This window comes from Gadus morhua, chromosome 12 (assembly GCF_902167405.1).
Source record: "Gadus morhua chromosome 12, gadMor3.0, whole genome shotgun sequence".
Classification (NCBI taxonomy): domain Eukaryota; kingdom Metazoa; phylum Chordata; class Actinopteri; order Gadiformes; family Gadidae; genus Gadus; species Gadus morhua.
Window position 1 is genome coordinate 7,557,509 of NC_044059.1, and position 25,817 is coordinate 7,583,325.

Sequence of the window (25,817 nt, forward strand, 5' to 3'; positions counted from 1 at the left end):
AATGTCATATGCCACTATTTTAAGAGATAATAGACTATACGGTTCAATGTTTTCAGTGTTGAAAGTGCGTTGAGTATGCCTAGGACTTCAAAATTCTTGACTGACACTGAATTCAACGATTCTCTGACAAAGGCGTGGATTTGCATTGCTCGATGACAGCTTTTGTCATCCCATTCACATCGTTTTTTGTATATGATTGAAGTTTTGATAAAAAACATCCTTTTTTTTATTGTGTGTTCAGCCTATATGTTCTGAAATGATGAGAGAGTCTGTCACAGCGAAGACTGTCAACTGTCAAGAATTTACTGAAACAAAGCAAGCAGGAGAAAAACAACAACAACACAACCTAAGGTGTTTTGTTAGCAGCTTCGAGATGATTTCCATAATTTTTGTACTGCATTCATAATGTTTGCTTATGATTTTAATAAAATGGTGAAGTTCCGTTCCCTACTTATCTTGGTAAACACGATCGACGCTATGGTAATGAGATAGAGCAAGACATGCGTCTTTGACAAAGATCAAGTGGGATTAACTAAATATTAACATGTCACCTCACATTAATGTGTGTCATTTCCATGGTTACGGCTGTCCTAACCCCTGTGCTAGGGGGACAGGCCTTTGGGCTCTGAATGGGACGATGACAACGAAGGGGGGAGGGGGATGGCAGCTCTCGCAGCCCACTTAAAAAAAATATCTATTGTGCTTCTTGTGAAGTTTCGCTTCTGCTCATCTGCGCTTGCAGCGCTTTCATCCTCGAAATATACAGCATTTGCAAAAAAAAAAAAAAGGGTGACATAACTTTGAAGAAAAAAAAACACTCGACCTACGGCATCCAACATCCACTTCCACGTTCCGGATGTAAATTTCCTTGCACAGGAATACGGGGGGGGGGGGGCGGTGATGTCTCTCAAATGAACGCCATTAATTTCTCATAGGTCGCGTATGTTGTATCATCATTACCTACAGCCGCTAAAACGGCTTCATCAGAAGCCACTGGGAACGGGTTGCCCGGGAAACGGCCGCATGGCAACAGGATCAGCGCCTGGGGGTTGTCTGCTTCTAGGTCTGCTCCCATTTTACACAGCGTCTCCTCCTCACTAGATGGTGTGCGCGCCACTGGAGAGCAGCCTGCACTTCCCCTCGCTCCGTGGGCTGACGTAGGAACCAAACAAACCCGGGGAACTATAGCAGCACCGCCGCCGCCACCACCACCACCAACCCATCGTTTTTCTTACGGAGTAAAAACAAGATAAAAAAAACAACAGATTTGACGACCAGGGTTTTGCGTGCAGGTTTTTATTGAGAACAACACTTGGGGAGACTTGGGTGCAGCAGTTCTGTGATGGACATCATGTTGGCGGTGCAGGATGCGTGCGTCTCCGGTCAGTGGCTCACCGCGATCCTGCTCAGTGTGTGCTGCTTTCTCCCTTCCTGCTTGCCCGCTGGACAAACAGTGGACTATTCCTCGGTGGAAAGTGTGGTGAGCAGACAAGGCGACACGGCGATATTGAGGTAAGGCGATACTAGGCGATTCAACTTTCAACGCGATTTTCTCCCCCTCTCCCTCAGTTCAGTTCGCTTCCAAGACGTGTGTTGTCGTGCACGCAGTTGTGTTGTGATGTTTAGCAAGCAAAGTGAGTCAAATCACCCCGCCACGTCACTCAAAACAGCGGTCTTTGTCGTTGTATCTCACTTTGGTACGCACTTCGGTGAGCGGTGGAGCGCTTCACGCCTGCGATCTGCACAACAGCCACACATCGCTGCACTTGTTTTCCCTCCGATCCGCTCCCCTCCCCGGGTCCGTGGAGGCGACACATCGGTGCAGCTGCACTTTACAACGCACTTTCCATCCTATAGGTTAACGTAGGCGATAGGACAGCACATCCCACTGAACTCCCAAGTTTTACAAGATTCGTCCCCATAGAGAAAGGCATATTCAATAAAATGCAAAGTGCAATGACAAGATGGATAGGATTTGGGTTCCGTTGTTGCAGAATATATCTCACATTCCACGTCGTGGTACAGATACTGTGGATACTGTAGCCCTGATCGATGGGTTTATAGACTAACCCCGATATCCCTTATAGGGCCGTACCACTTCTATTTGTTGAACTTTTCAGAATAAGTGCACACCGTGCATCGCAGGAGGAGCTGCTGTGGCTCTCTCTCTACCCCCGTCACTGAACCAGCTCGCACATCGCAGTCGTTCCATCCTCCATCACGCAGGGAGGGATTTGCATACTGCCATCTATCTGCCTCTGTGGCCCGCGATGGGGATGGTGGATGGAAAACATATATTAGGAGTGGTTTAGGAGTGGCTGATCGATTCAATCGAATGAACGGACGACTGCATTTGGGGAATTTATACTTTAGAAGTGAATCAGGGATTAAAACCCTACATTTTGTCACACGATTTACTTAAAGTTGGGCTTGGCCAAGCGCTATTTGCACAATTGCCAACCCTTTTATGTTTTCCTTTTTTGGTTTCATGATTCTTCAAGACTACATTCTCTGTTGAAAGGCATTGGCATTATGTTGGGATTAAGGAAGCATTGGTTGGTGATTAGATAGGGCTTCCGTTCTTGATTCGGGATAAGATTTGTTATTTTTGTGTTTTACATAATTTGCTTAGCTGTCAGAAGAAATGAAGAAAGACAACCTCTTTTGAGGAAAAGCTGCGTTAGTATTACATTGGGTGCCCTAATTGAATATAAATCCTCTTGCTTTCAACAGTTTTAGGCATACTAGGACATGGATGACATTCTGAATACTGAAACATATCTCTCTTGCCTTTCTGCCATCGGTGCATTATTGCAGATCTGCAGGCTACACAGACAGTATGGCTTTGAGTGTAGTAATGGCCCTCATCTCAGAATTACCTTAGCAACAGCCTACAAGAGCTTGTTATAATTATTTTGAGCTATATTTCATTTGTGCCAAAGGGCTTTCCTCTCAGAGTCTCTCCTGCATCCCTTTTGAGGCCGGCGCCTCCCTGTAGCGTCTAATTCCCCGGTTGTCAATCTGGGTTGGCTGAGAACAGGGGGACTGCCTAGGCCTCAAGCTCCCTGCCTCACTGGGCCACAGGTTATCTCTGTCTGGGTGAACCAGCCCAACAAACAAGTGTTTCCTCCAATGTATGGACAAATACGCTCCCAGCCTGGTCATGTCTTGGTCGGTGGTGCTGGCAGCCAACGGTTGAGGAACAGGAGGCAAATGGGGAATTCTATTTGTTGCTCTTTCTGTTTCTTTGCAAGGTTGTCAAGGCTAATCAGCAGCGCTGTGCAATGATTGCAAGGGGCCTTCATGTAAAATAGTGCCTTGGCCCTGGAAAAAATGCTATATATATATATATATAAATGCCTTTGTAAAATAATACAAATAAACTCTGTCATGTTAATTAATTGGTAATTATGTATGTGTAAGGCTTACTTTAAGATGGACACATGGGACCTCAAATGTTGGCTAGAGTGGGGTCTTTAAAGGAGCTCTAGGTAGGATTAACGGCTATTATTTGAGTGTACTTAAGTAGAAATGCCGAAGTCATCTTTCAGCTATTACTGAGTGAAATGCCCTGTCGAATATCCATTGCGAGTTGGATGCGCCTGCCACTGTGTCAGCCAATTTAGATTTAGAAACTGATAATTTCTGACCAATCAAGGCATCTCTTCTGTGATTGATTCAGGGAATTCATCTTACCTGTCAATCAGGTGTGTGAAATGCAACACTTCTCAATGGCGAAGATGCATAGGGAGGGAGGGGGCAGAGAGTGAGGAAACATTAATAAAATCAAAAGAAAATTAAAACATTTCTCAAAAGCTCCTGAACAGCGATGCGTGGTTTTTTACTCGTGCATGGCGGTGCTATTGTCGCTGTGAAGTTATACGGCTGTTTTCTGAAAATGTATTTCTAAACAATGCATAATGACACTATATATTGTTCGCTTCCCTGCTGCTCTATTATTTATCAGTGTACACAGTGGGAACAGTTTTTTTGTAATCAAATTGCCGTAATTTTTCAATCTTTGTATAATAACAGTTGTATGGTTTCCCTTTATTTGTATTTCATTGTTGGTACATTAATCAGTGCATTCAATGCGACATGTTCAATAAAATAGGAACTCTGTTAGTGATAACAACCTTATTTTCGTCCCATTCCTTGCACAGTGTCTGGCTGTACCATTTTGGAGGGGGTGTTGATCAGTCAATGTCATGTTTCCCGCATATGGTGCAGCCCTAAATCTTACCTACTGCAGCTTTAAAACACCTCAATACCTGTGAAAGCTGAACAACAACCCGAAACAAGCTTGTTTGTTTGTTTGTTTGGCCTGGAATTGCGCAAAAAAAAAAGCTGCATTCAATCATTATGGTGCAACAAAATTGAATGTGAATCAATATAAATGAGCAGCCAAACACAATAAAACCATGACTTCTCAAATGGCAGGGCAATCCATCTATCCCATAGCCATTCATCTGGTCACAATTGTAGTAGTGACTGTATTTTTTTGCACATATATTTGATAAGCCACTTCTGCTTTGACCAAGGATACATGGTCCCTAGAGACTGCTATATAACATGCCTATAGCCCTCTAAGCTGGCACACACACACTTAACAGCCATCACCCCCTGCCTTGTTGATTGGCTCAGCGCCCTGGTCAATCACAGCTCACTTTCCTTTAGTTCTTTCTTTCTCTCACTCACTCATTGAGTACATTTTTTCAATGGATTTGGTTTGATAATATCTGAATAATTGAAAATATTCAACTTGAAAAGTAGACCTGCACTGCACTTCCTTCCAGGAAATAAGGTGAATTAAATCAACCTTGCCCTTTCTTAATTGCATAAATGGGATTATTACGGTTTAAGTTTTTAATTGCATTAGGTCTCAGGGGGGCGACAGTGAATACCAAATTGTGTTGTTCATTTCAAGGAAGACTCGATTCCTAGCAGCACCTATGAGCCTAATTAATTGGCAACTCAACAATAGGATAGTCTGTTTATTTCATGTGGCAGGTATGAGTACATCTCCCCTCTACATTGGTTATTCTTTCCCTTGACTGGAAGTTGAAAGGTGTTTTTAGATGCTGATTTTGCAAGTCTTACATTTGAATGTGGTTTAGTATTATTCTTATTCTTATTATTACAGCTGAAATAGTACGGCTAATATATGTTGGCCGGCACTTATTTCCTTCAAATCCCTATTAAACCAATCCTTATCCTACAGAGAGATAATTTTGGTTTTGGGAACCAGGCATTAGTCCTAAGTGCTCAGCCATTTACAATTTCCTTTTGAAATTGCAGACAGAAAAAAAACCTGGGAAGTGGCTCTCAAGACACTCTGTCAAATCCTAAGACTATAGAAAGGCAATTTTTGCTGTGATTCCAAAGCTGATTAGATAAAAAAAATGTTTTTAAAATACTGACAAGAAGCACATTCTTGGATTATCCCCTCACAGACACGTCCACTTTGTCACACAATAATGATTTTCATACCTTTTCGAATTCTTAATGCTGCCCTCCTTTTGGTTTATTGTTTCTGCTTTCGTAGACAAAGGAATGGCCTCTGGTCTGCATTTCTATCTAAATGCTCCGCCCTTTCAAATATAGGTTTAGCAGCACATCCCTTTATATTTTGAACCATTTGTGGTTTCTAGCTCCTGTCGTAGTCTAAACAAATGCACCACTGTTGGAAAGAATGCAATTCTTCCACCGGGAGTGTATTTTCTGCAGCCCTATGCTCTTCTTCCCTCCCCCGCTCTGCAGAGCTTTGTCATTTGTTTCAGTCTGACAAACTTGACTCATCACCAGTAAATGACCAACATTCCAGGCAGACGGACAGCCAAATGAGCGGAACCCCCCCCCCCCCCCCCCTCCGCGCTGTCCAAGCGAAAGCGCCAGGTATCGATGTCAGCTGCTTTCACAAACAGCAACAGTACAAGGTTACCCAACTGTAATTTCAGCCTTGATTTAAAATATAAAGCGTATCATGTTTGTTTTCTGTAGCGTCGTGGCTTAACCCACTTGGGTGCCATTCGTCAAGCACAGTGATGGCTTTCGTTTCCCAATTTCCCCACTTTATCCAAGCCTTTAACCACCACGCCGCCGTTGTTCCCAGCTTCTGTTAAGAAAAATAATGTAAAGCGATGTTAAGTGAACAAAACAAAAGGTGGAGGACACTTAAAAAAGCTTCACTTGAAAGGCTGATGAAGCTCAGAGGAACACGGCACAAATAAGATGATCAAATCTTATTTCTTTATATCTAGTTTGACAGTTGGCCCTTAGCTATGAAATAATGTGCCATGCTGGAGGCTTTCTTCTCTGTAATGGTGCAAAATTGACCTGTCACTACTCTCAAACTCTGGTATTCGTATAAATGTAACATCATTGCCTGGTGTCAACAACAGGCGACCAGTTGATGAAAATCTTTTCTGGCTCAACAGAATTGTGTCACACCGGTTATATATTTATTTTTTGATTCATTGTGGCTGGAAAAACATGTAATGTATCATTTAAAAAACGTGTTGTTATTACGGCTCCCTTGAAAGGTCTTGACATTTGCCATAGGCGTCAGTGCGTCACAGCCTGCTTCAGACGGCTCTTTCCAGCCTCATGTCTGACTATTCCCACCTCCGCAAAGATACTATGCTAAGCATAAAATAATATTAAGTCAGTCTTGAAAGTTTCCGGAGAGTGCAATTTTTAAAGAATGAATTTTATCTCTCATACTCAGGCCATAAGCAGAGTCATGGCTGGGGAACATCCTGTTTATTTTCTGCTTCTTCAGCATGTTTTTAATTAGGCCACGTTCAGTTGCTGTATGAGGTGAGTGTGTACGGTGCACTCCACAAGACCTTGTTTTTTGGGATGATAGCAAATAGTGGCTTCTCTGAACTCGTCAAAACAGCTGCCATAATGCAACAATCCAGGTTTATCTCGCATGACGCACCTCAGGGCACACCTGAATCTGTCGCTACTAATTAATCACCGGCGTCCTCCTCCAAGCGGCCCTTCGTTGCAGGTTCAATGGGCCTGTCGGGGCAATGCTGGGCGTGTGTTTATATATATATTTTTTTTTCATTTGTTTAATCCAACCGAAACTCATTTCTTTTTAAGGTTCTTCCTCGCTGTCATCTCTCTTCCATTGAAGGCCGTGTTTCAGGTTAACCGGAAGTTTTGATTAATGGGTACATAAAGCACACAATATATCATTCATAAAATGTCTTCAAAATAGTGTTAAAGTCCAGTTTTTGTCATTTTTGGTAGTAATAACATTGGCATCTAAGTGGTGGCAAGAACCACAAGTAACATGTATGATGGCCCACAGCCGTATCATTTCGAACCCGGTCAGACGCGAGAGGGCGAATGAGGAATTGCCAAGAACCGTCAAAGCCAATTAAATGCATGGCCAGAGGAGCAACGCAGCAGCGAGCTCTGTAGCTAGTCAATGAACAGCAGTGCATAAAATTACGACACTTTTATTTATTTTTACTGTCGGTGATTAGCACAGAGTGAAAGTCAACGTTTTCTTTAAATCTAGTGACAGCGATAATGTCGTTCAGATAAGTACCGGTAAACTTAGTCAGAAGATCTAGAAATAGAAGGCATAATGCTAGCTGTGGGCTAACTTGCCAGTCCCACTTGTGAAATCCCCCCCAGATAATCCCTAATTAAACGCTTTTAATAATCCGATATGCTATAGTATTGTAAAGCAACAATGACATAGGAGGCTGCATTGGCTAGAGTTGTTTGGATGCACGTTGATTTATAACAAGGAGAGGCAAAGTTGTGCATTACAATGCAAACACGACAATAATTGGCACCAATCTGGCGCACTTAGAAGAGCAATCAACTGAATAAATGCCAGGTAGCCTATCGGACACGCAATTAGTGCACTTCCAAATGAGTGCCTGCAAGTATGACCGATTGTGGTGTGACATTATTTAACCATTAATCTATCACATACACAAAGTAGGGCCCTATGAAATCCGCGATAACGAAAACGCGGACGGAATCACGGAATTGGACAATAAAAACGGAATCAACTGATAATATTTTTTTATTATTTATTTTTTTATTTTTTATTTTATTAAGCAGGAAAGTATTAAAAGTAACAAAGTTACAATTTAAAACGGGCCTGTCTTAGTAAAATAACTGATTTCCAGCAGGTTCCTGTTTTTCAGCACATATAACATGCAACAGGGACAAGGCACATCAGACGTCACATTTACAATATGCAGCGGAATGCAGCGGAATTCGCCATTATTTTGGTGAAATTCAGTTTCGAGGGAAAAGGGAAACAACACAGGTGACATTAACGTCACTGAATGTTTAGCAGTCACTCGCACAACAATGTTAAAAAAAAATCCCCGGTCCACCACGCAAACAATAGGTCCCGCTCCTAACAAGAAGCCGAAGAAGAAGTTGAAGCGCCCGTAATTCGGTTCTAACCCCAAATTCAGAGCCGAACAATATCCAAAACACTTCTATCACTCAGGTGTTTTGTAGAATATGTCAACATACTATCGATTGGAAACGCAAAGATACGTGCGATGACCACTTGAAGTCCAAAATCCATATGAAAAACAATGAACGCCGTAGCCAGGGCACGCCCCTTCAAACAACACTTTGAGTTTATAAAAAAATAGTTTATAAGCACTTTAATATTTATGTCATGTTTTTATTTGAAGCACTAAAAACAGTGCAATATTGTGATGTTTTAATAAATGTAGTCTTCTATCTGATTAAATTGTATTCGTTGGCACTTATTTGACACTCGTTCTGATGATTTTAAGGGTAAAAACGGAATTGATGAAAATTAAAACGGAAAAAACGGAATTTGGAAAAAAACAAAACGGAATTTGGAAAAAAATAAAACGGATTTCATATGGCCCTAACAAAGCTCATTCGTCCAACTCCGGTCTCGGGGGCTATTCTCCACTATTCACGGAGCCTGAGGTGAATAATTGTTTTAGTATACTACACTCCAAAAATAAACAAGATAACACTTTTTGACAGGCGGTTTCTTTTATTAGCAGACTTTTTGCGATGAAAACAATATCCTAAGTTTGATATCTCAATCATGGGATATTGCCCAATATCCCGAGGTAGCGAACCAATCAAATTGCCTGGTTCTTAGGAGGTTCACTTGTAGCATATACTAACTATATCTATCTATGTATTTATCCGTGTATCTGTATAATCTGCTGAACAATCTCTTATTATCTCTTATCTTGTCTCTACTCTCAAGGGTCTCAGTGCGACTTTGGTCCGTGTCTCCCAAACGTTACGTCATGCAATGCATTCTGAGGGAAATGAGAATCAATCGCAAACCGCTAATATAGTACCTACTTTTTCGTATTACATTCCGTTTTGTGATACCTAACAACAGTTATTAGGCATCATTGTAACAACCAGCAAGCAAATTGCACAAATTTGTTTGAAAATTGGCCCTGCAACACAGCCTTTAAATAGTAAGCTAAGCATAATTCCAAAAGTCTTTTCGGTATAGTTACCTTAAGCGAGAGCTGTTACCTTAAGAAAGCGTTTCCCAAGGACTGCGGATATAGCGGATGTCCTTGCCATTTAATGTGGCCTTTATTCTACTTCTGCTTGGTTAAAGTATATTATTGAAATTGGTGCCCATTTTACAACACCTGCTCATTACTATTTATGAACTTGTGAAAAAGAAAAGGTTACAAGGTAGAGTATTACCAATTCAGGCTCCCCATGCTAGCCTAGGACACAGGCAATAGGATAACAGTCTCTCCACGTAGTCCTCCACCCTTGGAGTCAACATGCTCCACCACACCACAGCATCCACTTGAAGCTCTTAACATGGATGTCTAGTGTCAAAAGCCTTTCATGGATCATTTTTTCCTTTTCTTTTCTACTGCCACTAGGTGGGAATCCTGATCAGTCCAAATCTCTTTTTTATCCATTTTCGCTTGACATGTTGCGAGCTTGGTATTTCAATTGAAAATAACGAATGACTTCAAGCACTCTTTGCTGGCGGTTTCAATAGCAAAGGTTGTTTTAATCGTCATATTAAAAAAAAGGGACAATGGGCCTTGGAATGGGGATAACTTATCTTTGGAGCACATAGCTGCGTTGTGTCCAGCCCTCCCCTCGTTTCCCCCTACCGTCTCTGGAACACCACTAACTCACTGGTGAAATCAAAGGCTTATTATCAGCTGTAGTCAAATGGATATGTTGAAGTGCACTTACCTTTTGCAGAATCACTTCAAAGTGAACAGGAGTTGGCTTTCGTAAAAAGAAATACTAATATTCCCGCCGCAGTTCTGACAAACGTCACATTCTAACTAGGTGTTTGAAGGTGGATGCTTGGTGGATGCTAAACCCAATAGTTAACTGGGTTCTGTCTCTATTTTCTGGATATGCTTAGCTTCTGGGTACTCAAATATGCCTGCTGTGAGCCATTCTACAAATGGCTGAGGTGTATCTAGCCTCCTAATTTGTTCAATCCAATACATTGTTACTTTTCCAGCAAGTGATTTGGTATTTCTAACAGTTAATATATTTATATTAGCACTAAGGTGTTTGAGTGCGTTGGTGAAGTCTAAATGGAAATGCCTTTCCTGGTGTGAACCCCTTAAAGGTAGACTCAATGGGTACCATGTGGCATTTTCCAAACCCATTTTCCTAATAAGCTCATCATCACCAGGGAATATGAACACGGTACCTAGCTTTTATGCGTTTCACATTGTTCAGATCTTTCTATGCCGAATTTCAGCCGTGTATAATAATGAGAGAGCAACATTCTTTGCAGGCTACACATGATAGCCTTTATTATTTATAATAAACTTCAGCATTGCTCAAGTGCAATTGAAATGAATATGTTTCATGAGTTAAGCAAAGCAATGCCGTGGTATCACTCCAATAGCAGCCCAGCCTTCCAATGGAACACTGTTACACAAGAACATTTTCCTGACACGACAATTCAACTATTAAGGACGACATCAAATCAATGTCTTTGAATCTTTGACGAAATGTGAATGGTCAAAGATTCGAGGTCACCCCTAATGCCAACCCTATAATTTAATTATGAAACATGAGCATAAGGTCAAGAGTGATAGAAGTCAGATGATTCATGATTATAGCGACTTTCATCAAAAAATGTCCAGCTTCTCCAGTGAATAATATCAACAAACAATGTTGACATGGTTACACTTGATTCACAGGGTTTCATCACAGTGTACCGGCCAAATTGATTCCCAAGAGAGTCTTTGATCAATCTGTGAAGAAAAATGAAGATAAATACTACCTCTTTTTAGCATGGTTGGATAGGTTTGCTTGGGTTTATTCATCACATGTATGCCTAATCCATCGTACGTGTACGACATGTTCCCTAGGGAACCAAGAGCATACATGAGCAAGTTGGCAGCGGGGAAGAAAGACATCACAGGTTTCCTTTGGGAAATGATGGGGGTGGCGTAGCAACATGCTTCAGCCTCTTTATGTGAGCTTTTGAAGTGACCGCAGGTAGACATTGCATTTATCCTGTCAGGAATATGAGGGTAACATTGAAACATGTTGACACGCAGCCTTCTGCTGAACACAATACAGAACATTACAGATGATGCTTTGGGCTACGGGGAAAGAGGGCTCACTTTATTTGCCAACATTTGACCAGATGTCGTCGTTGTCGTCGTGGTCAGCCTATATGGTAACTCATAAAGAATAAGCGGTCCGTCGCAGTTTAAAAAACACAAGCATTTTTTGTTGAGTATATATTTTCACTATAAACACATGCATAATATTCTTTCAGTTACATCAGTTACAATACAGGACAGTGTTGTCAACGTGTGTTGTCAACGTTTTTTATGATTTTTTTTCATGATCAGCTCAGCTGTTTGTACCCTTTGGAGCCAACAACTAAAATGTTATGGCTTGATTACAGAGAAAATATTTAGGAAGAAGGTGCTGGAACACCATAGAAGACGTCTGAAAGTAAATAGAGTACGACCTCTTACTTCTGTCCTCCACCTGAAGGTCTCAGAGAACCTGGTGCAAGGGATAAAACAACCCATTCAAAGTCTCTCACACACACACACACTCCCGGTGGTCCAGAGTTAACAGGCTGGCGGTACCTCCACCTCACGTCCGGTTATAACCTCTCTCTCTCTCTCTCTCTCTCTCTCTCTCTCTCTCTCTCTCTCTCTCTCTCTCTCTCTCTCTCTCTCTCTCTCTCTCTCTCTTCTCCTCCTCCTCCTCCATGTCTTTGTCTCTCTCTGCTCGAATTCTGGAGGTGCTGTGTGTGTCTCCAAGGAAGACAAGGCCATTTCAATTGGATAGCGAACAACCACTGCTTCATTCTGTAATTTCTTTGATTAAACGAAGGCAGAGGAGATATCATATATTACTTTTATGTTTCAAATGCTATCAAACAAAGGCAGACGAGACGTCGTATTATTTTTTCTCTCTGATGTTTTATCCGTAGCAGATGGTCTGTTGTATTTCTGTGACTGGTTACTGATTTATTTTATGTCTCACAAAAAGACGTTACGCTTAAAAAGGTAAATAAAATTCATCATCGATATGAGAAAATGTCAATCAAGAAGTCTGGAAGTGAATTTGATATTAAGGTATCTATATTTTATAACCAACATTGCATTAATCCATTTAGAATTGTGACCAGTTTAAGAATTGAAAAATGGATACCAGTTAGTTATAGCATAGCTAAAACTATTCATAGCATGTTACTCTTCTAGATACACCAAATACAATCTATGATACCCTTACATTAAAACAGGGACAACAACCTGCACTACACCGGAGACAGAATCATACCAACTCATGCACAGAGATCACCATGTTCACCGTAGTGCGTTGACTTTCATAATTGGTTTCAAACTTACTTGCATATGGAGTTTTTATAATTTATTTGTTTCTATGTTTCCATGGCTTAGGAATTAACCTTCAACAGCTGTTTCGTTATGTAAACTAAATCGAGCTGAAACAACGGTGACATTATAAATAACCTATTTCCAGTGCTGAATGAGGATTAACGAGTGCCTCAATTATTTGGATTCACAAGTATAAATACCTATTGTGATCTTGTTCAACTCAATTCATGCATAATCGTATCTCTAACGATAACAACAACTCCATAACAAATGGTGAACATTGTCTTTCATTAAAATCCACGATTGTGGTGGCATTTCACTTCTTTAATGTTTTGCACAGATGGCTCAATTCTTTATCAACGTTTACTACTTCAAACGAGTACATCTGGAGTTGTCTTTTGTATCAGGGAGGTATTTGGGAAAGCCCCAACAATGTCATCAATCACCTTGAACATTATAGCATGTCATCTGAAAAAGTACGCCATAAACGGTCATTCTGTTTTCATTACATGACTTTGTTCAAGCCAAAATATTTATCGATATATACACTGAATCTAGTCTAAAGAAACTAATAGCCAAGCGCTCCATTACTTGAGTGGAGAAATCAGTCTACGTATTAATGATTCATTGAATTGATGTAAAGCATAAACAGATCCTAAAATAAAAATGGGTCCCATTAGTGAAGACACGATAACTTCAGTCCCATGTAGCTTACTGAATGGCCTCCCGAACATTCACCATAAGAAACCCGTTTCATGTAAATTGGCACTAATATTCGGCAGCAAATTCATCAACTGATCTTCGAGACAGCTGGTCATTAGGATTCTAATTTTAGGTTCCTTCTAGTTTGATATTCATAATTCAACTTCGGCAAAGCTCTACTTGTCTTTCTGCCCTCCTCGTCAGTCAACCTTGTTGTGTAGGCTTTTCTTTTTTTTTGCTTCAGACCAGCAGTACTCTGTCAACTTTTCTGAAAACATTTTTATCGCCTAATAGTTGCGTGTTCTTTCCAGAGTAATCACTGCGGACGCTTTCTCCGCCGTGATATTCAATAGTCATTGCACTTGATGAAAAGCATTGCCCGATCGATGAGTGACTGTTTGGAAAACAAATTAACAACAGCTTAGTGTCCCATATCGCTCCTTATCAAACCATCAATAACCACAGACATGGCTCTGAAGATGAGACTGAAGTCCTCTAGACAACTGGGCCAAAGCAATGAGATAAAACAGGACGATCATTGATGGGGTGAGCTAATCCCGCTCTTATAGAGCCGCCGCAGGGCTTGCCACCACATCCTCTTCCTCCTTGAACGTGGTGTTGCGGGCCAAGCAGGGCCTAACTCGGAAAACAAAACTGGCTCTTATCCTGCACCGCAGGACTTGTTTGTAGATGGTAGGCCAAATTTGGATCCCCAAAACGGAACCAACAAAAACAATCATCCATTGCATAAAAATAATGTCTTGCCTTTTAAATGATGGTTTGATTGATGATTATTATAATATTAGAAGTTACATTTTATAATTATTCCTATCGAAAGTACTTTAATGATAAAATAGGATTACGTCCTGAAAAATGAATCTATGACTCCTTAAGTGCACGCTTTTGCACATACTTAATCGTGTCGCCTTTTTTGGCCAAAGTCAGGGGCCACAGCACAACTTAATTTTCTGCACTGTAAATCCTCTTTGCCAGCCAGTCTGCCTCACTTCAGATGTAAAAACAATTGTCCAGCACTTCCCAACCGCCAACGACAGAACCGGGCTACGTCTTTGATTTCAACACAATGCCCCCAGTCCCGGGTCTCCAACGTGAGTGCTACTTTGATTTGATTTTGAATCTTTCAAAGATTAGACATCGAGTCTTCTCGGGCCCTCTTGTTCTCGAAGCCATCTCGGGGCCATTGAAAATGTGCAGAATCTGGCACCATGCTAATGAGACTTTTCACCGACCTACCGCAAAGCCAACAATGGCCGGCACAGTCGGGGCTTCACATTGAAAAACGGTCAGATTCACCGGCTGGTTTAGCCCAGAGAATGTAGGAAGTCGATGCTATAATGCGGCACTAAATGTGATTACGGAGGCATCACAATACAAACGGGGTGTGGGTTTCAGTGAAATGAATGATCACCTGAAATCCTAGAAATGGTAGATCCGACATTAATGCAAAAGGATATCATACTAGCCACTGATTGCCGAAAAGGTCAGTTGGATTAGGACTCGAGCTATTTCCTACCCTGTCGAGAACAGAGGATAGCAAAATGAGGCATTGTTTGCTGGAGGAATTTGGGATTCAACTCAAAATTAGACTTTTCTTTGACTTTCTCTACACACGCCAGGAATGGTTGAGTTGTGTGAATGAAAGTGCATGGTCTGGGATAAGTTGCAATCTAGTTTTGTCTGGGAGAAAAGGATGGCTGGCGTTAATAATGATACTTGAGCTTCCCTGACACTATTAAGATGAAAAACGAAAAATAGATACGCTCTATGTTGGTCTCAAGAATAGGTCTCTCGAGTTTATATAGCTTTTGAACTAACTCTGATAAAAGAATGAGGGTCTGGGGTTCATTAAAATGTAGGAGGAATAGAATACATTAATTATCTGTAATTTTTGCGAAAAGGGAACATTTTATGAAGAACGTATGGTGAGCATATTTACTGAGGATTATTTCAGCAGGCATCTGCGTTCAAGTTAACCCTTGTGTTATCGATTTTTATCCAGATTACTTCATGTAAAAAACATTTTAATGTTTCAAAACAATTGTTTACTGAGCCATGAATAAACCATGATCCTCACCATTTTTTAATATGATTATGTCATTGCATTGTATTGTAATATAACAAATACGTTGGAATGGTAAGTGCTCAAGATAATGCCACTTTTGAGTCAATTACCATGATAAGATATAACATAGATTACTCACTCCTACTAAAGGGTTGTTAAGATTGTGTGTAAACATTATCACAAAAAGTGGCACTCATATTATCAGGTTTCAAAACAGGTCTTCTAAATATGTATAGTCTATGTATGTTAGTAGAAAGATCACCTGTTCAAAGGTACACACGTTTGGCAAACGCTTGGAGGTACTCATGTGGGCAAGCAACGCTAATTAAACAGCAACACTGCTTGTATTGAGGCGCGCACATCTGCTGTATAAACCCTCAGCCCTTGTTTGTTTTTTGCTTGATCATGAGTATAAGCGCTATATAGTTTATGTTGGCTTTCGTTGCTTGGCAGTTGAGCTCATGGGATTTCTGTCTTCATTCTGGGAAATGTGAAAGAGCTTTTAAAGCGGTACAAGTAACCATCCCCTCAGATTTAATTACACGCTGTAGCTACTGTTTTATACCCAGATTAATTAGGATACTATGCTATGATGCCTTTCAACCATAGCGTTACAGTGTGTTTTGTCCAGGCCCTGTCATACCTTATAGCATGAGGCTGCTGTGCGTTTTTTCACTAAAAATGTCACCCCCACGTCATTGGCCATTACTTTGGTCAGTGTAAGTAATGGGGATTGATCAGTACAACTCAATGCTGAATGGCTGTCATCACCAGGCAACAGAGAAGTTCCATTAAGGCAAAACACTATTTTTTTAATGTTAAATCGGTTTGTTTTTCATCTCTGAACAAGGATTCAAATACCATCGCTTGAAGGTAATTCTGTACAAAGTCCTTTAAAAAGGAGAGCAGCAATGATATCTTAATATGCTTCATTGAATGAACTATCTTAGACACAGACACACACACCCTCACCAACAATATGTGCTCAGTACCCATTCTTAGCAGCAACCCACAGAATAGCCCTTCTTTATACAAATTCCACTTCCGGTCAGAATGTTCCAGCTTGTAATCAAGACTAACTTTCCAATCTAAAGAAAACACGACTCTGTCTGTGGGCACCCGCACCGGCTCTTATTAACGGATAAAGCAGCGTTAACGGTGTCTCTAAGGCCAAAGGAGTTCCGCGTTGGCTTTAGCAGACCTGATTAACTGTAGAAGCCCGAAACAAAACGCAAAGCAAAACGTGCATATTGGATTCCCAGAATAGAACATGATAATCCCGTTCGCGGTTACAATCGACAGCAGGGAAACATTCTGTGTGAGAGCGTGGTTGGAAAACCTCAAATGGACACTTGCCAATCCTTCCACATTTTATTTTAATTGACTGTGATCACCTCGCATGTGCCTTTTTCTTGTCGTACCTTCGCTGCGACTTTGCCGAGACTATTTCGCAATTTTCTTCTTTTCTCATTTCAATAATCCCACTTGTTTTTCCTCAGCCTCCATGCTCCGCTATTAACAAAGAGGATACCGTGTGAAGCGTCATAAATTATACATGCAGGCTTTTCCTTTTGTAGTGATTAAAAACAGACAGCGATATAATTCACTCTGTAAGCTTACATGGCTCTGCAAACGGCTCATCCACGACCGAATGGGTCGGTGTCAGAACAGAAAGGAGCCTCGCCCTTTCCCCGCACTTCACTCCTCCCCCCCCCCCCCCCCCGGTCGCCGTCAGATGTTTCAGACGCTTTAAGCCGAGCGATAAGAGTCAGGAAGAGAATCGGTTCAAAGGGGCCGGGGGAACGCGAGCGGCCTCCTACTCCATGTATACAGTGATGTGACACGCCGGAGTCTCTCTCTCTCTCTCTCTCTCTCTCTCTCTCTCTCTCTCTCTCTCTCTCTCTCTCTCTCTCTCTCTCTCTCTCTCTCTCTCTCTCTCTCTCTCTCTCTCTCTCTCTCTCTTCCCCCTCCCCCCCGGTGTTGCGTTTGCGCTCTCCGAGAATGTGACACGTCCTAATTATGCAGTCTGGGAGCCCGGAGACACCTCAACGCGACGAATTACTGGGGTAGATGAAACAGGGAGCCACATTAAAAGCAGGTGAATAAAGGAGAGAAACAAAAGGGCCAGGTAGAAAAAGAGGCTGGTTATAATACAGAGGGAAAGGGGTACATTTATAAAACAGAAACCGCAATAAAGAAACGATTACAGAGCGGTGTTGGTGATAGAGTGGACATCTCTGAGGAGGTGGAAACTGTTCTTTTGTCCCTCCTGTCCCCAAGCAGTGATGCACTTTAATATTTATTTCCCGAAGGAGGGGTTGGGGTCACATTATGCACATAGAATCGGCAGCAACAACAGTTGTTGTTCAGTGTTTATTGCGTTTATTTTTTTACATTTAGATTATTGGACACGATCATGATGATCTCGGCCGCCCGCCAGTTACACTGATGTCGTCATGCCTCGACGCCCTGTGTTCATTTCCCCCAACCCCTAGAAATTACCGTTTGTCCTTTGCTGGAAATACACTGAACGCACCACACACACACACACACACACACACACACACACACACACACACACACACACACACACACACACACACACACACACACACACACACACACACACACACACACACACACACACACACACACCAACAACAACACCGTTGCTAAGTCTTTCCAACCATATGGCACCCGTATTTAGCATTAGCGTTGGTCTGTGATATACAGAGAACTGTGGCTGCACACTCTGCTGCGTTTAAAAGCCTCGGGCCATGGGGTCTCTGTTGGTGGCGCGGTAACCTTCCCAGGGCCCTAAACGGATTAATGATTTGGAGGTTGTCGGTTCAAATTCAGGTATGGGGAAGGGGGGGGAAGGGGGGGGGGGGGTTGCCGCAGATGTGTCCTTGAGCGAGGCACTTAATCTAAATGGCGCCCGGTTAATATCCATCTTCATACAGAGTACCACACACACACACACACACACACACACACACACCATGGGTCACCCTTGATAAAGTCAGGAGCAACAACAAACAACACAGGGGCCCCCGTTCGGCCGACGCGGCAGGTCGGAGCGACGGGTGCGTCTGCTGTGTCATAGTTTCATTTTCTTTTCAGCCAGACGCCTTGGAGCTTGGAGGTGTTCGTGATGCGGGCCTCCACACTTTCCTTAAAAAGGGTATCTCACTGCCGTGGTCGAGTCACGGGGAGGAACCGCATGAAAGTTAGAGCAGCTGTTGGAGGCGGAGGGGCGCAGGGGTGGAGGGGTGGAGGTGGATGGTGGGGGGGGAGGGGGGAGGGGAGGGGGGGGGGGGGGCAGCAGCGTTGGGCTCCTCTCTCAATATTTATGAGTGTCGTTGGCCGTCTTGCACCTTGTCTGGCAAATGGGCAACAACACGGAGTCACCAGCGCCGCGGGGGCCCCTGCAGCGACGCTCCATCACAACCCGCCGAGGTAATGCGCGCAAGCGAGCGCACACGCAACACACACACACACACACACACACACACATCGTGCACACATGCAGACGTAAGCTGGCAGAGACGTATGCGCGCAGGCACACACACACACACACACACACACACACACACACACACACACACACACACACACACACACACACACACACACACACACACAGGAGTTGGTGGGTTTGTGAGGACCCCGGACCCCACAGGCACTTGAAAGGCGGAGTGTTGCAGGGTTGCCCAATTAGTGGTGAAAAGTGAAGCTATGTGAGGGTGCGTCAGCAGGGGATGTGTGGGCCGGAGGAGGCGTGTCATCAATCATCAGTCCGGCTCTGCACACGGTCCGTTACTCTGTTCCACCCCGCCCTCGCTTTCTGTCCCTCACTCTACAAAATGTATAGAAACACGCGGACGTATGCGGTGTGTGATGTATTACGGGCGGGTTCATGGAGGTAAGCAGTATGTGACGCTAGCCCTGCGGTCAGCTGCCGGTACACCACTGCAGAAGAGGAGGGCAGAAAGAGATTAGCAAATGAAAAGTGCGCGCCAGTCCAACCCGAAACGAAATAAACAAAAACTTGACGGAGAGTTAACCTCATAATTTAGTTTTTAACAACTTGTTTAACAGCGGAAGTGGTAGCTTTGGTACCATTCCAACGTGATTGCGGTTCGTTATCGTCTTTCGCATTTATTCACTGAATCTGTTTCTATTGCACTTAGTTGTATTGAGCCCTTTTTATTGATACAACAAATTCTACACTTCCCTCAATTATAAACACTGGAAGGAGAAACTTTTTTTTTTGTAATTTTCCACTCCACTTTTTTATGCACAAATTAAGAATCTGCATTGAAACAGGTTTCTGGAACCTATGTCTCTCTCTCGCTCTCGCTCTCGCTCTCACTCTCGCTCGCTCGCCCGCGCGTTTTTCCTGCCAAGTACAGGAATGACAGCAAGAGGCTACAGGAGAGGCATAAGATTTAAGGGAGCGCATTATGTGTTTTTTAAATGTAAATCCTCTCACAAATACACATTCGTCTGAGAATGTTTTCCATTCAAGGCCATGTAAGCCCACTTCTAAGTTTGTTAAGAAAAGCGGTTAGCAAGAATTTGAATGCAAACGTCATCTGGTTGGCAGCCTGAATGAATGAATATGCTCCGTTCAGATGACTTCTTGTTTGAAGAAAGAAAACGCTCAGAGGCGCGCGTGAGTGTGTATTTGTGTGCTTGTGTCAGCCTGTGTGTGTGTGTGTGTGTGTGTGTGTGTGTGTGTGTGTGTGTGTGTGTGTGTGTGTGTGTGTGTGTGTGTGTGTGTGTGTGTGTGTGTGTGTGTGTGTGTGTGTGTGTGTGTGTGTGTTAAAATGGGGCTACTGTGTATTGGCAGTTACATGAAAGGCACCTTAAACAGCATAAATTAGTGCTTCAAGTAAGAAAATTGTTGACAGCAATTAGATGAGGAATTTTGCATAACTACTGCAGCGCCCGTTCAAAATGTTAGAACCCTGTGTGTTCTGAGCGGCCCCCTCGCTTGGCCTCCTGGTATCCCTGCTTCCTCGAGAACCACTCATCCAAACAACTCCACACTCGACACTGCACTACCCTGGGTCCTCAGCCAGCTACCCGCCAAGTGTGATGTCAATCACACTTGGCCTATAATAACTGACTTATTATTTTAAGCAATTAGCCTGATAGGGTTTTTATATAGGGCTGGGGACATGGGCAGAATTTTTCTATCATTAAATATATGTTGCAGTTGATAATTATCACATCCAGCCTTAAAATACCCTTTAAACTGGACTGGACAGAGATAATATAAATCTCTGAAGAAAAAAAAAAAAAAAAATATATATATATATATATATATATATATTAGTTTACATGTCAAGTTAAAGGGATTTTTTGGTCCTAAGTGAAATGAATATGAAATTAGAAAGAAAAATGGGTTTAAAAGTGAATGCCACAATTTTCGTTTCTGTTCAGATACAACAAGGCCAATGTTCTTTCATTCACATTTATATGCAAAAAATATTAGGCTATCCCATTTACTTACATTGTAAAATATTAACAAGTTGATGACTACATGACATGCATTTTGTAGCATATAATATCCTTTCATTCTGAAGTCTCAGGATGAGAATTGTTATACGTTTTGCCAGATCAACAAAACATTATAGTAATACACTGACAGTTTCCACTAGTGTAGACAATCAACACAAAATGTGCATAAATATATATAGTATACATGGGTATATACACACAAATATACAACATAATATATAATACACACTTATACTATGCACTAGTAACAGTGGGTAGGCCCTGCAGTTGTACATATCCATTTGCACGCGCCAGAAAGGGACAGTTACCCAGTTACCAAGAGATGGTAACTGGGGTAAACTTTGGCAAAACAGAAAATGCATTCAGTCCATGCTCTATGCTTACGCAAACCACGGAAAATAATGCTCTCAAACCTTATCGAATTGAGCCTATATTTATATCCAAGATATTTATAATGCGATCATTTTTGTTATAGTTTTATCGCCCAACCCTACCCTGTGATCATTCTAAAGCTTTGTTTCATTCATTCATCACCATATTGTTTTAAATACCAGTTTGCCTTAAGGGCCTCTTAAACTGTTGCCCCATTAGGGTGAATAATGCTCATTGTTTCCTCGGAGAGGCCTAGAGAGAGGCCTAGAGAGAGAGCTCGAGAGAGAGCTAGAGAGAGAGCTAGTGTGAGCTAGAGAGGGAGAGGGAGAGAGAGGGAGATAATAACAAGGTTCATCTTACATGGCCGGCTCCATAGGGAAGTCCCTGATAGAATACAACTTTGTGAACTTGCACAAGTATATGATGATGGTGACAGGAAGGCCCTTTGGCACAGAACAAGAGGAAACAGTTGATCCAGAGGCAACACACCGGACGGTACAAGCCGACCGTCTCTCAACACGTATGGTAGAATGTCTTCATGACGTTGGTGGCAGGCCCGGAGTGGCTTGGGCTTGTGGTAATGAGCAGGAATAGGGTTAAGTGTCAGCTAACACTGTGGATCAGTCTCGGCATCTGTTAAGCCATCCCACATTGGCGAAGATCCAAGTTGGCAAGGTGGAGAGCCCCCATGTAACCGATTTTAGAAAACGGAGATTCAACTATGCGCTATTTAACTTTGACTTCCTTGTTCTTTCTTCACAGTTGCTTGAAATGTTTGGTTGGGGGTTTGAGGTACTTTTTTTTGTTCTGGTATTTATTGCTTTTTGGGCCTAATGGACAGGACAATGTGGAGAGAAAGGAAAGCGGGTTGGAGAAGAGCGGGAATGAAATGCAGCACAGGACCTCAGCTGGTATGCTGGGTCAAAGCGGTTTTCCTACATGGTTAGCGTTTTAGCCATTTGACCCATTGAGCCGCCTTTCCGTCTTTCCGACACAACGAACATCGGAATTGCCAAGAAAGCATAGCACCAACATTGAAGATTTTGTTTCTCTTCCCTATCTGGGTGGCGTGTCCCCATGAATGCTGTCATTGTCCTCAACATTTTGCTTCAATTGTGGTGACTTCTGACATAGTTCCCCTCCCCCCCCCTCAGACAAGTCAAACCATTTACCATGAACGTCTATACGCGTCATCAGTACACGCCTGTTCCCTGCCCCGTTTGGCATTTACAGCCAGATACATTGTAATGTAGACAATGTACCACATACATTTGGATATTCTGTTCAGCAGCCAACAAAAAAAATGAAAAAGTAGGGACCTGGCACGGAACTGAGCATATAATGGTAATGTCTGTTCATCATCGGCGAAAATGTCTCTCATTTACGCACGTCCTCTGCTCATTACTCTTTCATGGGCCTTAACTGCGTTGGCATCAGCTAATAAAAGCTTATTTCATTCAGAGTCCGAAATAATGAAGCCATTCTCTGTAATGTTTCTGTTATCTTTAAGGTATTGTACCAATTCTCCGGGCCCACAAAAGACACCACATTCTATCACTCAAATGAGATTCCAGTTATATTTTCCTCAGCTTTTGTTCATTTTATGCCCTCTGCTCTACAGTAGGAAGCGTCCAATGTGGGAAATGCTTTAAGATAATCTTCCCGGAGGGAGATATAATACATTATTATGGGATAGAATAGAAGCCGGGCTCGCAGAGAGTGGCGAGACAAGGGGGTTGGGATTGGCGTGAATTTCGTTAGCACAGAAAACGCATTTGGATTCATGGACGTGATTCAACCTTTTCCAAATGTGTCAGTGTTCAAATCGGTCACTTTGAGCACCGTAAAGTATAACATTGGGGAAAAGGCGTGATATGGTGGTCAACCTCCATACCCTCAGCCCACATCAACCCGTCATCCATATTTACGGAATCAAATGAATTTCTCTGTCTTCTATCCTCAAGACTCTCGGTTTCCCTGCTGGTACCGTGAATCACCAGTATGAGATTCTCACACCCTCGGGCAAGGCAAAAAAATAAATACAATGAGAGATTCAGCAGGAGGTGGGGGGGGGGGGCTGGCCATGTTTACCCATCATACCTAACACCAGAAGCACATCGTTCCTCTACGAGAGAGAGAGAGAGAGAGAGAGAGAGAGAGAGAGAGAGAGAGAGAGAGAGAGAGAGAGAGAGAGAGAGAGAGAGAGAGAGAGAGAGAGAGAGAGAGAGAGAGAGAGAGAGAGAGAGAGAGAGAGAGAGAGAGAGAGAGAGAGAGAGAGAGGGAGAGAGAGTCCAGGGGGAAGAGACCTTGGTGGTGCCTGGAGCAGGGGAACATGTAGCTGGTAATAACTTTGTCTGTTAGCTGGCGGCCATGAAAGAGCCATGTTTGCTGGGAGAAGGAGGAAGAGGAGGATCCTGGCTCCCTCTTCTTGGTGTGTACCGACGGGGAATTGAGGTCCTCTCTGACCAGGGGTGATACGCTTAAGCTGCTCACAATCTTTCAGGGCTCCTGACCAAAGAGCTCTGTGAAAAGGACCTATACGGTAAACACACATGCACGTTGCAGTGTGTGAGTGTGTTGCGTTTTTTGTGTAAGCGAAGTCGGTGTCATTATTTTCCTGTTTGTGTGTGTTCGAGAGAGCAAAAGTGGGAACAGCAAATTGACTGACAGCCAATTCTACCACAACACTATTGAGCTCCATACATCATTAATCGCTGACAAAAATGAACGTTCTGCCGTTTCCTTTACTGGGAGAAGGCTGTTCTGCTTCGTGTGTGAGGGTGTTTGTCTGCCTTTGAAGGAGCGGGTGTTGTGTACGAGAGAGAAAGAGCGAGAGAAAAGAAGAGAGAGGGTGTTTGTGTGTGAGTGTGTGTGTGTGTGTCTGTGTGTGTTTATGTGTGGGAGAATTCGAGTATGAGGGTTAGAAAAAAGGAACGGGTAGAGAACGTGTGTGTGTGTGCGTGTGTGTGTGTTTGTGCATGTATGTGAGGGCAGGAGCGTGTCGGGCTGTCTGTGTGTGCGTGTGTGCATGTGCGCGTGGAGACTCTCCATCCAAGGTTCATTCTCCACGTTTTTGGTTCAGCGGCACCATGATGGATGACATGGTTATCAGGATCTCTCGCCTTCTGGGTAGAGGCGGCCGTCCTATCTTCTCGTCAAGGTCACTGGCCACCATGCCTTGACGGCGGTGGCGAGGGGCGACAAGCCGCCGGAGACCGGGCGCGAGACAGTGCAGGACTCCTTTGCCTCCGCCCCATCACTCATATCAAATGTCAAACATAGAACCGGCCGTTGTCTCGGACCTCGTGGCCGTCGTCTGGCTGGGGGTCTTTGAAGTGAGAGAATAATGATGAGTGTCACTTTGACGTCTGCCGTTCGAAACTGTGGCGCCGTGATCAAAAGGAGTTGTTGTTTTTTATGCTGTGTGTGTAGCGTGCTAAGAATGGATCGATTGTACGTTTTTTTTTTTTTGTCGGGGGGCCGGGGAGTTTTTTTTTGTGTCGAATAAAATCCTTGAATCACCCAAAACATGGTAATAGTGGCCTCATTGTCATACAATGAGTCCAGTGTTGGAGCTTTTCCAACAGAGACACTGGGATGAATGGGGGGCTGGTGGCGGTCTGCAATCGCTCATTTCCTCTCGACCGTTTTCTGATCACTACAATTGCAGTGTCGGGCGTCGCCGTCGGATGCGGCCTGTGATGGCTAACTTCCTCTCGACTGTTTTTCGAGCGCTGAAAGAGAGTATGCGGTATACACTCAGGACACCCCCCCCCCCCATGGGTGAAGTACATTCACACAAATGATCGAGAGCGGGTGAATCAGTGGATAGTCTCACTAGTATCGGTCCACCTTAACACAAAGGGATCCACTCCACTGCGTATTGTACAAATCCATCGCAACCATCGCATGTCTTGTTTCTCAAGGATCAAAAAATGCGTCGGTGAATGAAACGTGTTCGCCTGCTGTACGCCCAAGAGACAAACTAATGTACGAGAATACATTGAGAGGGTTAACCTGTCTTGTCTTCACATCATCTTATCAACCGATTTGCCCTTGGTGGAAAAGAGTCTTTGGGGCGATGACTTTGGGGGATCCAAGGATTATGGTAAGAGGACTCGCTCGGCTGCAGATCAATTTTCGCCCGCCTGTCGTTTTTTTTTAAAGAGTTAAGCTGGCAAGAGGGGAGATAAAATCCCTGCCGGTTTGTTATTTGTTATCATATATATATGATCTCCACTTCATCAACCCCGTCAATATTCAAATGCATC

General features: G+C 43.0%; 1 protein-coding gene across 1 annotated transcript in view; it reads left to right on the forward strand.

The window, feature by feature from the left end:
* Positions 1-952: 952 nt before the first annotated feature.
* negr1 (neuronal growth regulator 1) overlaps positions 953-25,817 on the forward strand; it is a 90,364-nt gene continuing 65,499 nt past the window's right edge. Inside the window, exon 1 of the mRNA XM_030372743.1 lies at positions 953-1,512. Coding sequence (XP_030228603.1) covers positions 1,343-1,512 — 170 coding nt within the window. The 5' untranslated portion in view covers positions 953-1,342. The remainder of the gene's footprint in view (positions 1,513-25,817) is intronic.